The sequence below is a fragment of the Salminus brasiliensis genome, chromosome 8, assembly GCF_030463535.1.
Source record: "Salminus brasiliensis chromosome 8, fSalBra1.hap2, whole genome shotgun sequence".
NCBI classification, from domain to species: Eukaryota; Metazoa; Chordata; class Actinopteri; order Characiformes; family Bryconidae; genus Salminus; species Salminus brasiliensis.
This window is the reverse complement of record NC_132885.1, coordinates 25,411,160-25,425,601: the sequence shown is the minus strand read 5'-3', so window position 1 is coordinate 25,425,601 and position 14,442 is coordinate 25,411,160. Positions and strand designations below refer to the sequence as shown.

Below are 14,442 nucleotides of genomic sequence, written 5' to 3'. Positions count from 1 at the left end.
TTACAACAACTGACTTTATTTAATTGATGCATTTGTATTATTATTTTACATTTTTTATGAAAAACTTTAAATGTAAAATGTAGTAAAATTAAGACTTTTATTTGTATTTTTATTTATACAAATTTACTTGAACGACACAAATAAAAGCACATTATTTTGGTCATATAGGCTATTAAGGCTATTTGAATACCATAACCTCTGGTCACCCCAGTTAATCATCAGAGGGAATAACTGGACCGCGTCTCAGGTCAAAGTTTAGTTCTGGAGCTACGGGGTGTCCAAACCCCGCCCCTGCTGGTCCCCTGCTCTCGGTTTCAGCCCCACTCTCTAACACCTCACCCCTCACGAGTTCAGGAGCGTGTACGGCTACGAGCAGAGAAAGGGGAACAGCCCTCAGGGAGAGAGAGTCCAGACATTAAAACAGGACACGATCAGAGGATCTCCAGGTTAACAAAAACAAGAAGGCGCCACCTTGTGGTGATGATCAGGACAGAGGCTGCCGGACAGAAACTCTTGCTGGAACTTCATCGTCGCCTGAAATCCAGCAGTGTGTACAGGTTTGCAATAAACCGTGTAATGAAAAACTCATCAAACACGCAGAGAAAACAAGTGAATACACCTATTCGAGCGAGGCTGCACCTGTTCGTGATGACGTCGGCGCGGGCGGGGGCGGGGGCGCGGGCGGGGGCGGGGGCGGGGCGTCGTGGCGCTGAAGGCCTGAGAGGGAGAGACACCTGTACACCCTGTCCACACGCAAACACGGGGCGTCGAAGTGAGAGACCCTCCTGCTGGAGTATGGAGCCTTCTTCTACCCGGTACATCAACGTTTGTCGGATTTGAGAACAAAATTTGGGAGAAACTTCCGCGTGACGCGAACATGGAGGAGAAGAGGGGTCTGATAGCGGCGCTGCTCTGCTGTCTTCTCCCCGCAGGTAAACAGGCCTGGTGGTGCACTTTACTACAGCACGAAAGAGCACAGACGAGTACCAACAGCCTGTTGAGTTTTAGAAATAAAGACCCTGAATGCTGTAGTTTCAGTGTAAAAATATTGAAGGTGTCTTCTTGAGGGGTTAATCATCAACAACGCCAGGAAACGTCCCCCAATCTAACGCGGTCACGTGACTGGCGCTCTCACGCTCTTCAGCCTGTGTAGGGTTTGTTGACGCATTTGCTCGTTATACAGTCTCCACTCTTGTTGGCCGTTTTTTAGCCTAAAAGCCACAAGTGAGACGAGCTGAAAGTCATCTGCTAGTAAAAACTGCAGCTCAGGAGCTCTGTGATGCAGCTTTTCCCCCCTAGTAAGAATTCTGATATCAGATATGATCAATAAACTGATCACCAGTACAATCAGATCTGCAGCCATTCTGACTCGCCACATTGACAAGACAGTACATCCCAATGTAATTCTGACTAGTCATACAGTGTCTGTCCAAATGTTTGTGGACACCCTTTCATCTATTCATGTATTCATCTACTTTTAAGTTGCACCCATTGCTGACACGGATGTGCAAATGCACACACAGAGGATATCTAGTTCTGGTCTCTCCTATCTGTAATTCCTACTAGTAAAAAGTCTAGTTATCTATAGTTATTTCACAAGTAGAGAAATAGTCTCCTCCAGATATTTACTGTATTTACTGTAATTCTGACTAGAAAAGAAAATCTTGTTTCTGTCGGTAATAATCATTATAATATTCCTACTAGTCAAAATCTGTAGATTTGTAGATTTGTTAAAGTATATTTTTTAGAAATCTGAAACTGCACATAAAAACAAAACAAAACCTGGACATTTTACTATTCAGAATCACAGTGTATGTATCTGGATTTACAGTTAAAAAAAAAAAAAAACTAGTAACTTTGTCTCATTTAATTTGACACTTTACATGAAAATTTTAATTATAGATAATGTAGAAAATGACATGTGAATGGTGACGTGCGACTCATCAAAATGATGTTAAGGATATGTCGTCCTGACTGATTTGTGGTCCAAACGGCGCTATATATAGATCTGATATTGTCACTATAATTGAATCCTTTTATGTGGATAACTGAATTTCTACTAGGAGAAAAATACATTAAAGTGGTCTTGAATTTTGAGTATTTACTACTGACGGTTGAGTTACCACTTGTATCGCTGGTGGTGTTTTAGGCCACAATGGCCTAAACAATTTATTTGCACAAACTGAATGGGGCTTGTTTATCCAGGTCACAGTTTAAATGATGTGAAGTAACGTTAGCTGTGGTATTCTGTAATATTCTACTCATCGTGTTTTATTAAAGTTGCTCATTTGTTTACATACTATCGCAGTCGGTCACGTTCTAGTCCTTCTCCTTATCTTCCTGCAGAAAGTCGTCTAGTTTAATCACACAAGAGGCACTGTTGATTTATTTAACAGTCCGTTTGCCAGTTCAAACTTTAAAATGTCCATTAGTTTGCGATACTCATACTCTAACACATGTAGGCATCTTTGAAGTAGTCCTTGTCGACATGCTTATATTATTTATATAACTCAACTAAATGAAGATACTTTTTCTTTCTCAGTTGATGACGTGACCATCTGAATAGCGCTGCAATAAATAATCAGCAGGAAAGAAACACCTAGGACTTGATGTTAATAAACCATAACTATTAATTATGTTATTAAAAATGTTATTACAATTTTAGAACGTGGTCTGACACAACAAGCAGCAAGAGAAAAGAATAAAGCGCTAACCAACAAGGCGTGGGTCATAGAGGTGTATTGGCCATCATTATTCAAGGGTTTCAAGGTTGCAGCTGTGGTACTGGAAATGCGTTTATACAATAGCATGCCAAGGTTTGGACAAATTGTCTGGTCAAATGACTGAATGGGTAAGTGTATAGAAGATGAACTGATCTCCAAAAGCCATGTTCCTGCCTACGAAGAAGAGAACTTTGTTCTAAAGTAAAATTACATAAAATATTATAGTAATGTTTATATGTGTATAATTTCATATATTTATATGACACACAGTCATTGAGTTAAGGTGTTTCATTCAGTCCAATTAGGTGTGCAGTTCTGCCTTTACACACATTAGTGGAGGAATTGGTGGTACTAAAGAGTTCACTAAATTCTAGTGTGTTAATACCTGTAATAGGACGCCACCAATGCGACAAGTCAATGGTTGAAATTTCTTCATTCCTAGATATTCTACCATTAACTGTGAGTGGTATTATTGAAAAGTGGAAGCATTCAGAAACCCAGCAACACAGCACCATAGCCACAAAGTGCCGGAACACGTAAAGTTAAGGCACAAAGTCGCCAGTAACTCACTGCCTCAAATGCCAGGAAAGAACGTTACCTGCCTGACTGCATTGTGCCAACTGTAAAGTTTAGTGGAGGAGGGATAATGGCATGGGATTGTTTTTAAGGGGTTGGCCTAGGCCCCTGAAATCTTAATGCTGCAGCATACCAAGACAGTTTGGATGATTGTATGCTTCCAACATTGTGGAAACAGTTTGGGGGAGGGTCTTTTCTGTTCCAGTATGGCACAGTTTGGTGAGCTGTGAGATGTGTATGAACTTGACTGGCGCACACCAGGCTGGCGCGAGCCAGGCCCTCTCATCCAACGTCAGTGTCTGACCACACAAATGCTTTGATTGGGTAAAGCTTTCCACAGAAACACTCCTTAATTTTGTAGAAAGCCTTCCCAGAAGAGTGGAAGCTGTTATAGCTGCAGAGGAGGAACCAACTCCATAATAATTCCTATTAATTTAAAATGGGATGTCATAAAAGCTCCCAATACTGTATCTATACTGTACCCAGTAGTGTATCTATATCTACGTTGTTTCTGATCTTAGAAAGTGTCTTTCTTGTTCTCTTTAGAACTGCTTGCCATCCAGGTGACGGTTCCCTACACAGAGAGAAGCACAACTCTGTTTGCCTCCATCATCCTGCGCTGTGACTATTCTACTTCAGCCAACCAGCAGGATGTTTTGGTTACATGGCGCTACAAGTCCTTCTGCTTGGACCCAGTGTTGCAGTATTACTCAACAGGTAAAAATGCAATTTGCAATTCAGCATTTTCTTACCTCCTCTAACAGCACATGAATGAAATGGCCTTTATTTGTTCTGTTCATTAGAACAAAAAGTCACTTGCTTTATTCTTTGTTGACATCTGGGTATCTGTAATGCTCTGTATCAGACTGAGCCTTTTTATATTCCTGTATGTTAAATCAGGGGGTTGAATCATATGCAATCTCTGTCTCTGTTTAGCATACCAAGCAGCTCTGACTCTGGGGCAGGACCCAGCCAACGACTGTCCAGACAGGCAACGCACTGTCCGCACAGTCATCCAGAAGAGGGGCAGTAATGAACCCATACTGGGCGCAGAATATCGCGAACGCAAGATCACCATCCAAAACAGTGAGCCTAGCACTAGCCATGACATTTACACAAACGCTGGAACCTGCTTTCTAAATCAAACCGGTTCACACAGTTCTCACTGTAGTCAGTCAGCCAAGACATGTTTGGCACCTCACACTTGCCTGAATTGCCTAAACTTGCCTAGTTCTTAATCAAGTAACTCGAAAGATGACAGAAAATGAAGACAAAAAATGACAAATGCACCAATATGGAAACAGTGAGCCGAGGCTGATATCTGATATTTGTGCTCATATACAGTCATGTGAAACAATTAGGACACCCCATGAAAATTTTTATATACTAAACCACATGTACATTTGATCTTGAGAGATGGAGGTAATATAATGAAACACACAAAACTAAGGAAATGTCTATAAAATAAAAAAATCATGAGAAATGCAGTTTTTATACGACAAAAAAAGACACTTACATTTGTTACTACCTAAAATGCCTCAAGGTGTAGCACATCAGCTGCAGATGATTAGAACGTCATTAGAGTGAATTGTGGTGGAGCGGAGCATGCCATTTGTTTATTTATAGTAAAGTGCAGATATTTTTTCCCAGTGTTACTTCCACAATAAATTTATGTTAGAGTATCCGTTTGAAAAGTGAAAGTATGTCTAATCTAAACCGTCTGATGCACTTTTTTTAAGCAATTATCTTGTGATACATGATACGTGATACATGATTCTGGTATTATTGTCCATAGTTTGTCATGTTTAAATATGATTTTTGGCTGAACCATTGCCTAAAGCTTATTTGTTTTAAATGTGCTTATTTGCAGAAGCAGATCTGGTCATCACTGAAGTCATGTGGTGGGACAATGGCGTGTATTTCTGCTCAATTGACGCAGCTGGGGACACCATAGGGGACTCTGACAAGGAAATCAAACTCATTGTGTACCGTAAGAGGACTACACCTATAGCAGAAGTGATCTAAAGCTGAAGCTTTAATTGCATTCATTTACATTAACTGACCAGTTCACTAGTTTTGACATTCACGTCATCTTAAATATTGAGAGACCACGGCTCTGAGTGGTTCAGTGGTCTAATGCAGTGCTACAATGGCTCAGGAGTTACGAATTCGAACCCTGAGCCATGCCTCTTTGCCTTCACAGAGCCAGAGAGAGCACAATTGGTCATGTTACTTTCGAGTGGATAGATGGCGCTCTCTCCCTATATCACTCTTAAAGCAGTGTTGGCCGGCACAGGTGTCTGTTAGCTGGTGCAACGGTGCTGTGTCAAGAGTGTTGCTAGTGCTAGGGCGAGCTATGAATAGGTGGATTAATCAGGAGAAAAAGTAAAATAATTGGCAGATTTAAAAATAAATGAATATTGAGAGACCACCTGTTAAGAAGATCCTTGCCAGAACAGAATCTTATCTCTCTTGCCTCAGATTGGCTGACAGTGCTGTTCATCATCATCGGGGCCCTTTTGCTGATCATACTGTTTGGTGTCTGCTGCTGTCAGTGCTGCCCTCAGAAGTGCTGCTGCTATGTACGCTGCCCCTGCTGTCCCAGGACGTGCTGCTGCCCAGAGAAAGGTACACGCGTAACTAAACTAAACAGCCAACACCCTCACCCTTATTCATCTGCTAACTCTGCAGTTTCCATCAGCACTTAACCAGCCTTGCCACTTTGAGAGCAGAGTGCAGGAAGGTAGTATTTGCAGCACTCCTGCTCTGTATGAGTGATAATTCATAGCAAGAATCTAAATGGTTGGGCCACATTGTAAAATCTTATGAAACTCTTTTATAAAACTCCTTATGCACATGCATTTGTTATTTAAAAAACACAGTACACTCTAAGCAAAAAGTAGTACTACTACTGTTCCAGGTCTGAAAAAGGGTTCTTAGACTCTTAGATGCTATATAGAACATTTTTAGAAGATTTGCCACCAATCCAAAGAACCATTTAAGCATTCGAATGTTTTTATAAAGAACTGTTGCCTTTACTGAAGAAACCCTTAAGTTAAGAGTACCTGATATCTCTTGTCTTAATCACATCACAATCCAAAACTGTTGGGACTATATAACCAGAAAAAAATTCTTGGCAGGCCCAGCACTCCTGCAGAACACTGCTTGTTTTAAGCTTGATGTGTGTTGTTCCTTTTATAGTTTCTGCTCATTTCAAATTACACTGAGTAAAATGATTAGGATAGTAAAGTGAATGATTAGGAAAGTAATAACTATTTGTAGTTGTGCCCTTGACTGAACTTCTTTTTTATTTGTTTTTGCAGATATAAATAATCATATTAATAATACTAATAATAATAGATTAATGACTATATGAAGATTTGTTCACCTGAATAATCAGACTATTAATTTCTTTTTATAAATTCAGTGTAGAAAAAAAGTCTAGTCAACAATAGCTGTCTGCACTGAACATCTTGATGAGAAATGAGCCTTCCAGAGCAAGATGTATACAGTTTCTGTTACAGTCATCCACAGTTGCCTCCCTTAAAGCAGCATTCTGTAAAGTTTTTACTTTAAAATAACAGCTTCAGAAATGTAGTGTGATGCTCCACTGACTCGTAAAAGGGAGAATAGTTGCTACCTTGGGCTTGCGCATGCTGCTAACTGCATTGTGTAACTTTGGTGAAGTGGGCATGGCAAAAGCAGAGTCATATTCATGTATAATCCTGTAATATTTCTGTGCTGCCTCAATCAACATGCTTTTTTCACTTTCAGTCCTGGTTCTGTATCTTTCAAAGCGCAAATTCCCCTTCCCGAATGTAGGGGGAGCCCAGGAGCAAGAAATACCCGTTCTCGCATAATGCTGCTTTAACATGCTATGCCAAAACAGCTAGCTGTGATTCGTGAAATCCTCAAATTGTACTGTTGTTTAGTTTGTATTCTGTTCTAATAAGCTTAATTCATAATTATAAGCACATATTGAAGTATACTTTGTAGTAGAAAACAATAGCTATTTAAGCTTAGAAATAGCTTTCTTTTTATATTTCAACCAAAACCTTTAGTGCATACTCCATTGGATGTTTTTGTAATTATTACAGTTCTATAAGAATATCAGAGTATCAAAAAATTATTCAGTGCTTCATATGGTTATTTTGCATATCAGTCTCTACTTGAGGAGACCACATAAATGCACTGCAGCGCACCAATCTTTTGAGATTACTATCAATAGTAAATAATTTATTTAACATTGACACATTTGGTTTTTATTATATTGTATTTTGCTGTCATTCCACTTTTGTGTCATACCACACCTCTTAACCATTAGTCAGACAACTGACACAAATGATTTTTCATGGCTTGTTGCTTTATCAACTACCAACTTCCTATACTTTCTCTCTTGCTCCTTTTCTCACTTTTTTCTTCTCCATTTAGCGGTGATGCAACACAGGATGATTCGTGAAGCTCAGAAGGCCATGACCCCTTGGCTCCATGGCCAGCCCATCTATTCTCCTGTTGGCTCAAATGGATCCTCTCAGGCAAACCCTCTGCTGTACTCAGGTCTGTAACTCAACCTGTTCTCCTTCTCCTCGTCCTACTAACCATTTTTACCTGTAACCAGTTCTCTTGGCCCCTGGGCCAAAAGACAGCTTCCAGCAATTCTGGATGTTGCGTAATATTCTAAAATGTTCAATTCACAGGATCTTTTTTAGATTACCCTTCTAAACACAATATTCCAATGGGGCCAATGGTTGTCCCACCACACCAACCTGGGCCACCTATGGTACTTCCCCATGGAGTCCAAGCCAACGGAAGCATGCATGGGAGTGGTAATGGTAGCATGCATGGCACCCACCAGATGTTGGACTTCCTGGAGAATCAGGTGAGGGGGATGGATGTGGGACCTCCGCTTCTCCAGCCTCAGGCTCAGTACATGGCGGCCCCTCTTCAGGCCCTGCCTCCTCAGCGGATGGTCCTTCCACCACAGCCTATGCAGCCGCTAACTCCGGCTGTGCCCTACAACCCCGGGCCCCCCAGCATGCTTTCCGCCCTGGATGAGATGGGTGTGCATGGTGTGGAGCGCAGGGTCATCCAGTTGCCCCCGATTGTGGGTCGAGCCCCGAGCCTGACCTCTCGCAGGGCCCCAAGGGATGACCGTGGAGTACTCCACTTCTCCAGTCAGTCCAGCGGGAGCTCCAACCGCACAGGCCATTACCGTGATGACTCGCGCCGGGATCCAGGGTCATCGCGCCGCGGGATCCTGCGCAGTTACAGCGACGAGTCAGGATGGGACGACAGGCGGGGGGGGCGGGGATCCAAGGGACGCAGAGGAGGTTCGAGTGGGGAGCGCTTGCACCCACGAGTGCGCAGCAAAGATGAGCTGATCGAGGAGCTAGAGCGGGCGAATCCTCGACGTGGCTCCTGGAGCTCAGAAGAGGACAGTCACAGAGGAGCTGCAAGATCGCGAGACAGAGCCTGGCCAGAGAAACCACCCAGCTACTCTTCCATTGAGATCCAGCCTGGCCACAGCAGGAGGACCAATGAACGCAGCTCGGTGAGTGTGGGGATGTCCTGAGGGTGTCCTGATCATTTGTTTTTGGGGGGTTTCTTTCTCGTTTATTTTTTTCTCTCCTCTCCCCCCTCTCTCTTTTCTCCCCAGTCTCAATCCAAGTCATTTCGTATTGAGTATCTGTTGATTCGGGCAGCATGATTAATTGAGAATCCCAATTCTGGCATACTAACATTGCAGTGCTGATGTGATCATTGCAGCCGTACTACAGTATGCAGAAAATTAACTTTTGTTGAATCAAATTGCAATGAGTAACAGATCATATTCACAATTTTAATACAAGTGTTCATTTTAAATGTGGCTAATACAGCTGCACAGTGCACATTTCAGGTACACTAAAACACACACACACATTACCACTAGCAGTACATGCAAGTAAGTAGGCAAGTATAGTTCTAGTACCACACTCTAGTCATTTAAAGCAACATTAATTAGCCTTAAATAGCATACTTCAGGCTCAGTGCACTCGGCATGTGTACTATGTAATAACACTCACGAGAACTGCATACCGCTGCAAAACCCATTTACCGCTGCATAGTGATGCTAGTGTAAAATCTTGTAATATTAATCTGCCGCTTTAGCCCACATGCTTCTGTCACTTTATGCCAGTTCTCAGCTTGTCCAAAAATGCATGTGTAAAACATGTCCTTTAGGGGCGTCTCAAAGCGAATTCCATGTCCCAACTGTGAGGGGAGCCCAGGAGCTAGAAATGCCTTAACATTAAAAGAATTTCTATTCTTTCTAGAATAGAAATTCTAGAGAACGAATGTTAATGTCCTCAAAGACGAGCATCAGAGACTCCAGTGGATTACAGTCTTAAGAAAGGATCAAAAATAGATCATGCTTAATATAGCAGATATCGGCCCAGTAAAATATGCCTTGGTGGGCCCAGTGCTTATTCTTCAGACTGGATTGGGACACCTTTTACAGTTGAGGGCAGTGATTTGAAGTGGTTTTTGTTCTACTAATATAAAACATAGTAAATCTTTGAATCTTGAATTCTATTTTAAATTCATTCAGATTCAGCAATATTCTTAAAATTGTTTATTTTGTTTAATTATCTTTACTTTTGTGATTTATGTTTCTATACCACCCTATTCTTTCTCATTGTCCAACCACCACTTCCCCCCTTCTTCCTCCTTCTCCCCTCTTTCTTTTAGGATAAGAGCTCTCGTAGTGGAGTCAGTGTTGTGATCTGAAGACGCATCCTGCCTTGTCCTGCATTTTCACCCACTCGCGTCAGAGGATGCATACATTAATATGATTAAGTCAGAGTAATATAGGAGGTAGGCGGGGATTTCTGCAGAACTTGCAGCATTGTCTAGCAGTGGACTGCGCTTGGCCAGTGAGAACAACCTTACCCTTTCAAATTATCATTTTAAAACAGTTTTTCAGTAGATTCATAGATTCCCTGCCTTTTTATAGTTGTTTAAAGATGTTTGGAATGTTTATGTTTTATCTGTTTGCTTTTTTTATCTGTGTTGTTAAGTAGTGCTATGTTTAATACTAAGAATATATAATATGCTTCAACAAGCTACAGTGGCATGCAAAGGTTTGGGCACCCCTGGTTAAAATATTGGTTGCTGTGAATAGTGGATCTCTTAGTCCTAATATTTTAAATAAGATTGTTATTCTTTGTTTGTTTGTTTGTTTGTTTGTTTTTATTTCAATAAAATTTTAAAATAAAAAGGGTCCAAAGAAAAAGCTGGGGTACCCAGTGTGTACAGTATTTAGTAACACTTCTTTAGATGGGAGCTTGTTCAGCTGTTTACTTCTGATGACCCTCACATTAATGCCATATCTGTGCAGGTGTGGCTGCACAGTAGAATAGTGCACTGCTGAGTCTGCTGCACCTTTCTGAAGGTCAGACAGGCGAGTGCTAGACAGATGCTTAGAGGAGACCATGAAATCGGATTGTTGAAACGTGGTGTTTGAGGAGTCTGAGTATGTATATGCCTTTTCTAACAATTATTGTTAGCCACTGCCCTAACAAGCTAATCTTAATCTTAATAAAAAGTTAAAGAGCATAAATCGCTTGCAGTGCCCAAGTTTTATCATGGTTTGCTTTTTATTTATTTAGTTTTTATTATTAATTTTTTTTCTTCTTCGTTTACCTATTCACAGTAACAGCCCAAACATTTGCATTCCACAGTATGACTCAATTTCAGTTTGGGATATCTGTGTTTACAGTAATCTGGCCTGATTGGTGATGGGTTTTCGACACATTCTTGGTGCTGTTTTCTTGTCTACAATATAAATATTAAGGTTAGACTAAGTGCATGCTTGATTGTGCCTTACATTTCTCCTTGTGATGTCCTAACTGTTATTAACTGTATTTGCCTTCTTCAGAAACAAATGTGCTCTTGTGCTTCTTCTCACTCTCTTATAGCAGTGTTTCCCAGCTCTGGTCATGGAGGTACCCTGCCCTGCACATTTATTGCTAGTTGCAGTGGGAGTGTTTTTAAGCAGGGAAACCACTTAAATGTGCAGGGCAGGGAGCCTCCACGACCAAGGGTGAGAATCACTGCCCTATGAGGGTGCTCAAAAGGGTGTGGTCATGTATAACTTTGCTCCAGTTGTTTTCAACGTTTTGTTTGTCTCCATTGTCGTTCTGTCTGTTGCCATTGATTTTTCTTACGCAACAATTTGGCAAAAATACGTTTATTTTTATTTTTTTTGTATAAATACGTTAATGTCCTCTAAAGTGACACATATCTGAATATTTTATGCACAGTTACAGTTTATTTGCTTTAATTAATGTATTGGTGAAAAATAAAACAATCTTAGGTATCTCTTCACTTGGATGGTCCATTGTAGATACCTCGTAAATGCTCACCTGACATTCAACTGAAACTATTAATTTAAAATTAAATGTTGTTTATTGAATGTTACCCTAAAACCCAACCCTTACCTAGGGCTAGATTTATGTGCAGGGTTAAGGTTAGGTTTAGGGTTAGATTTAAGAGCAGGGTTAGGTTTAGGGTTAGATTTAAGAGCAGGGTTAGGTTTAGGGTTAGATTTAAGAGTGGGGTTAGGTTTAGGGTTAGATTTATGTGCAAGGTTAAGGTTAGGTTATGGGTTAGATTTAAGAGTGGGGTTAAGGTTAGGTTTAGGGTCAGATTTAAGAGCAGGGTTATAGGCAGGTTTAGGGTTAGATTTATGTGCAAGGTTAAGGTTAGGTTATGGGTTAGATTTAAGAGTGGGGTTAAGGTTAGGTTTAGGGTCAGATTTAAGAGCAGGGTTATAGGCAGGTTTAGGGTTAGATTTATGTGCAGGGTTAAGGTTAGGTTAAGGGTTAGATTTAAGAGCAGGGTTATAGTTGGGTTTAGGTTTAGATTTAAAGGTACGGTTAAGGTTAGATTTAATGGTAAGGTTTAGATTTAAGGGTTAGGTTGGCCTTAGATTTAAGGGTTAGGTTGGTTTTATGTGTAGGATTACATTCAGTAGACAACTATTTACATTCAACTTAAGAGTTCAAATACATTTAATAGACTTTCAGTTGTGTTGGTTGAATATCAGGTGAGCATCTATGAAGCATCAATAATCGACCATCCAATTGAAGTGATACCTAAAATTGTATGTTTAATTTTTAATAAATAGACATGCTCCAAAATTGACAGGAGAAAATGCTATATTTGCTTTATGTTTGTCAGTAGATGCTTTGTTCACCCATTTTCAATCATCTAAACACATGGACTAGGGGTGTGTACATTCTTCATACAACTGAATATTCCTGATCAGTTTCTCTTGCTCCCTCTGCATTAAAATGAGTAAGAGATTACTGTTTTTAACGTGAGGCAGCTTATGTCCGAGATAACGAGACTGGGGTTTTGTGCCACCTGTGAGGAAGATGGAGGTCAGTTGAATCTGTAACAAATGTAACAAAAGTAACAAAATGCAGCCTGCGTTTCTTCCTCGTGAACGGGGGGACCAGAGAGTTTGCACAAACCCTGTAATAGTCCTCACCTCAATGTTTGCCTCAGTGGTCTCTAACTCTGAAGTTGGATTTGATCTGGTCACAGATGACTTGCGGCTGAAGGTCAGACTGAAATACACTTTGGATTTCCAACAGATTTTGCACAGATTTAGCTTTCAAGCAGACTTTGCTACATATGACATATTTTACATTTATATGTTTTTTTGTGAAAATAATTGATACAATATGTAACAAATAATGAATAAACACATTTTTAAAAAAGCATTTGTCTCTTAAAATGAAAAGGAAGGCTTTTTGTTTAATTCTTTTTAAAGACAGCAAGGGTCATCTGCAGTGGGTTTATGCTGTTCTAGAGAAACGTACTAGGGAGTAGAGAAAACTTCACAAAAAGCTACCACGCTGAATGGTCATGAACACCCTGCCTGAAATGTGAGGCGTTGTTTTACACTAGTTTGGAGACCGTTTTTGGCTTAGAACATATCTTTGAAAATCCATTCATGGCAGTGAGGAACCTGTAGGATGTTATGAGGCCAAACAGTCCATAGGGAAGCTCTCATTTCTCAGATTTGCCACTATTTCATCAACATCACACATAAGACTCAAAAGATATGTGGGGTTCACAAGTCATTTTGGATAGGAGGGTCAGATTTAAGGGTGGGTTTGGGGTTAGATTTAAAGGTAAGGTTAAGGGTGTAGGGTTAGACAGAATGGCAGGATTATATTTAGGGGTTAGGTTTAAGGGTAAGATTAATGTTAGGTTTAGAGTTAATGTTAAGGTTGGGTTTAGGGTTAGATTTAAGGGTAAGGTTGAGTTTAGGGTTAGAGTTAAGGTTGGGTTTAGGGTTAGATTTAATGGTAAGGTTGAGGTTGGGTTTAGGGTTCGATTTAAGGGTAAGGTTAAGGGTGGGTTTAGGGTTGGGTTTAGGGTTAGATTAAGGATAAGGTTAAGGGTGTAGGGTTAGACAGAATGGCAGGATTATATTTAGGGGTTAGGTTTAAGGGTAAGATTAATGTTAGGTTTAGAGTTAATGTTAAGGTTGGGTTTAGGGTTAGATTTAAGGGTAAGGTTAAGGGTGGGTTTAGGGTTGGGTTTAGGGTTAGATTAAGGGTAAGGTTAAGGGTGTAGAGTTAGACAGAATGGCAGGATTATATTTAGGGGTTAGGTTTAAGGGTAAGATTAATGTTAGGTTTAGAGTTAATGTTAAGGTTGGGTTTAGGGTTAGATTTAAGGGTAAGGTTGAGTTTAGGGTTAGAGTTAAGGTTGGGTTTAGGGTTAGATTTAATGGTTGGGTTTAAGGTTAGATTTAATGGTAAGGTTAAGGTTGGGTTTAGGGTTAGATTTAATGGTAAGATTAAGTGTGTAGGGTTAGACCTAAGGGCAGGATTATATTTAGGGCTTAGGGTTAGGTTTAAGGGTAAGATTGATGTAAGGTTTTGGGTTAGATTTAATGGTACGGTTAAGGTTGAGTTTAGGGTTAGATTTAAGGGTAAGATTCGGTTTAGGGTTTAGATTTAAGGTTATGGTTAGATTTAAGGTTTAAGTTTATAAAAGACTCAAAAGCTGTGTGTCGGTTCCTTAGTCATTTTGGATAGTAGTCCTAAATAAAATGTCTGTATTTACATTGTAGGCCTTCGTGAGC

General features: G+C 40.3%; 1 protein-coding gene across 3 annotated transcripts; it reads left to right on the top strand.

The window, feature by feature from the left end:
* The first annotated feature begins 718 nt into the window (after positions 1–718).
* ildr1b (immunoglobulin-like domain containing receptor 1b) lies at positions 719–13,064 on the top strand. 3 transcript variants are annotated; one of them, XR_011980040.1, is made up of 9 exons: positions 719–932; positions 3,846–4,016; positions 4,236–4,385; positions 5,170–5,289; positions 5,781–5,927; positions 7,731–7,856; positions 7,997–8,850; positions 10,026–11,840; positions 12,117–13,064. XR_011980040.1 is itself a non-coding variant. In XM_072686246.1 (8 exons), the coding sequence occupies exons 1-8, from the start codon at positions 878–880 to the stop codon at positions 10,062–10,064; spliced, it is 1,662 nt and encodes a 553-aa protein (XP_072542347.1). In that variant the 5' UTR covers positions 719–877; the 3' UTR covers positions 10,065–13,064. The 3 variants fall into 3 exon arrangements, 1 of the variants encoding a protein (XP_072542347.1); XR_011980039.1 differs by having other exon boundaries at positions 11,901–13,064; XM_072686246.1 differs by having other exon boundaries at positions 10,026–13,064.
* Positions 13,065–14,442: the final 1,378 nt, after the last annotated feature.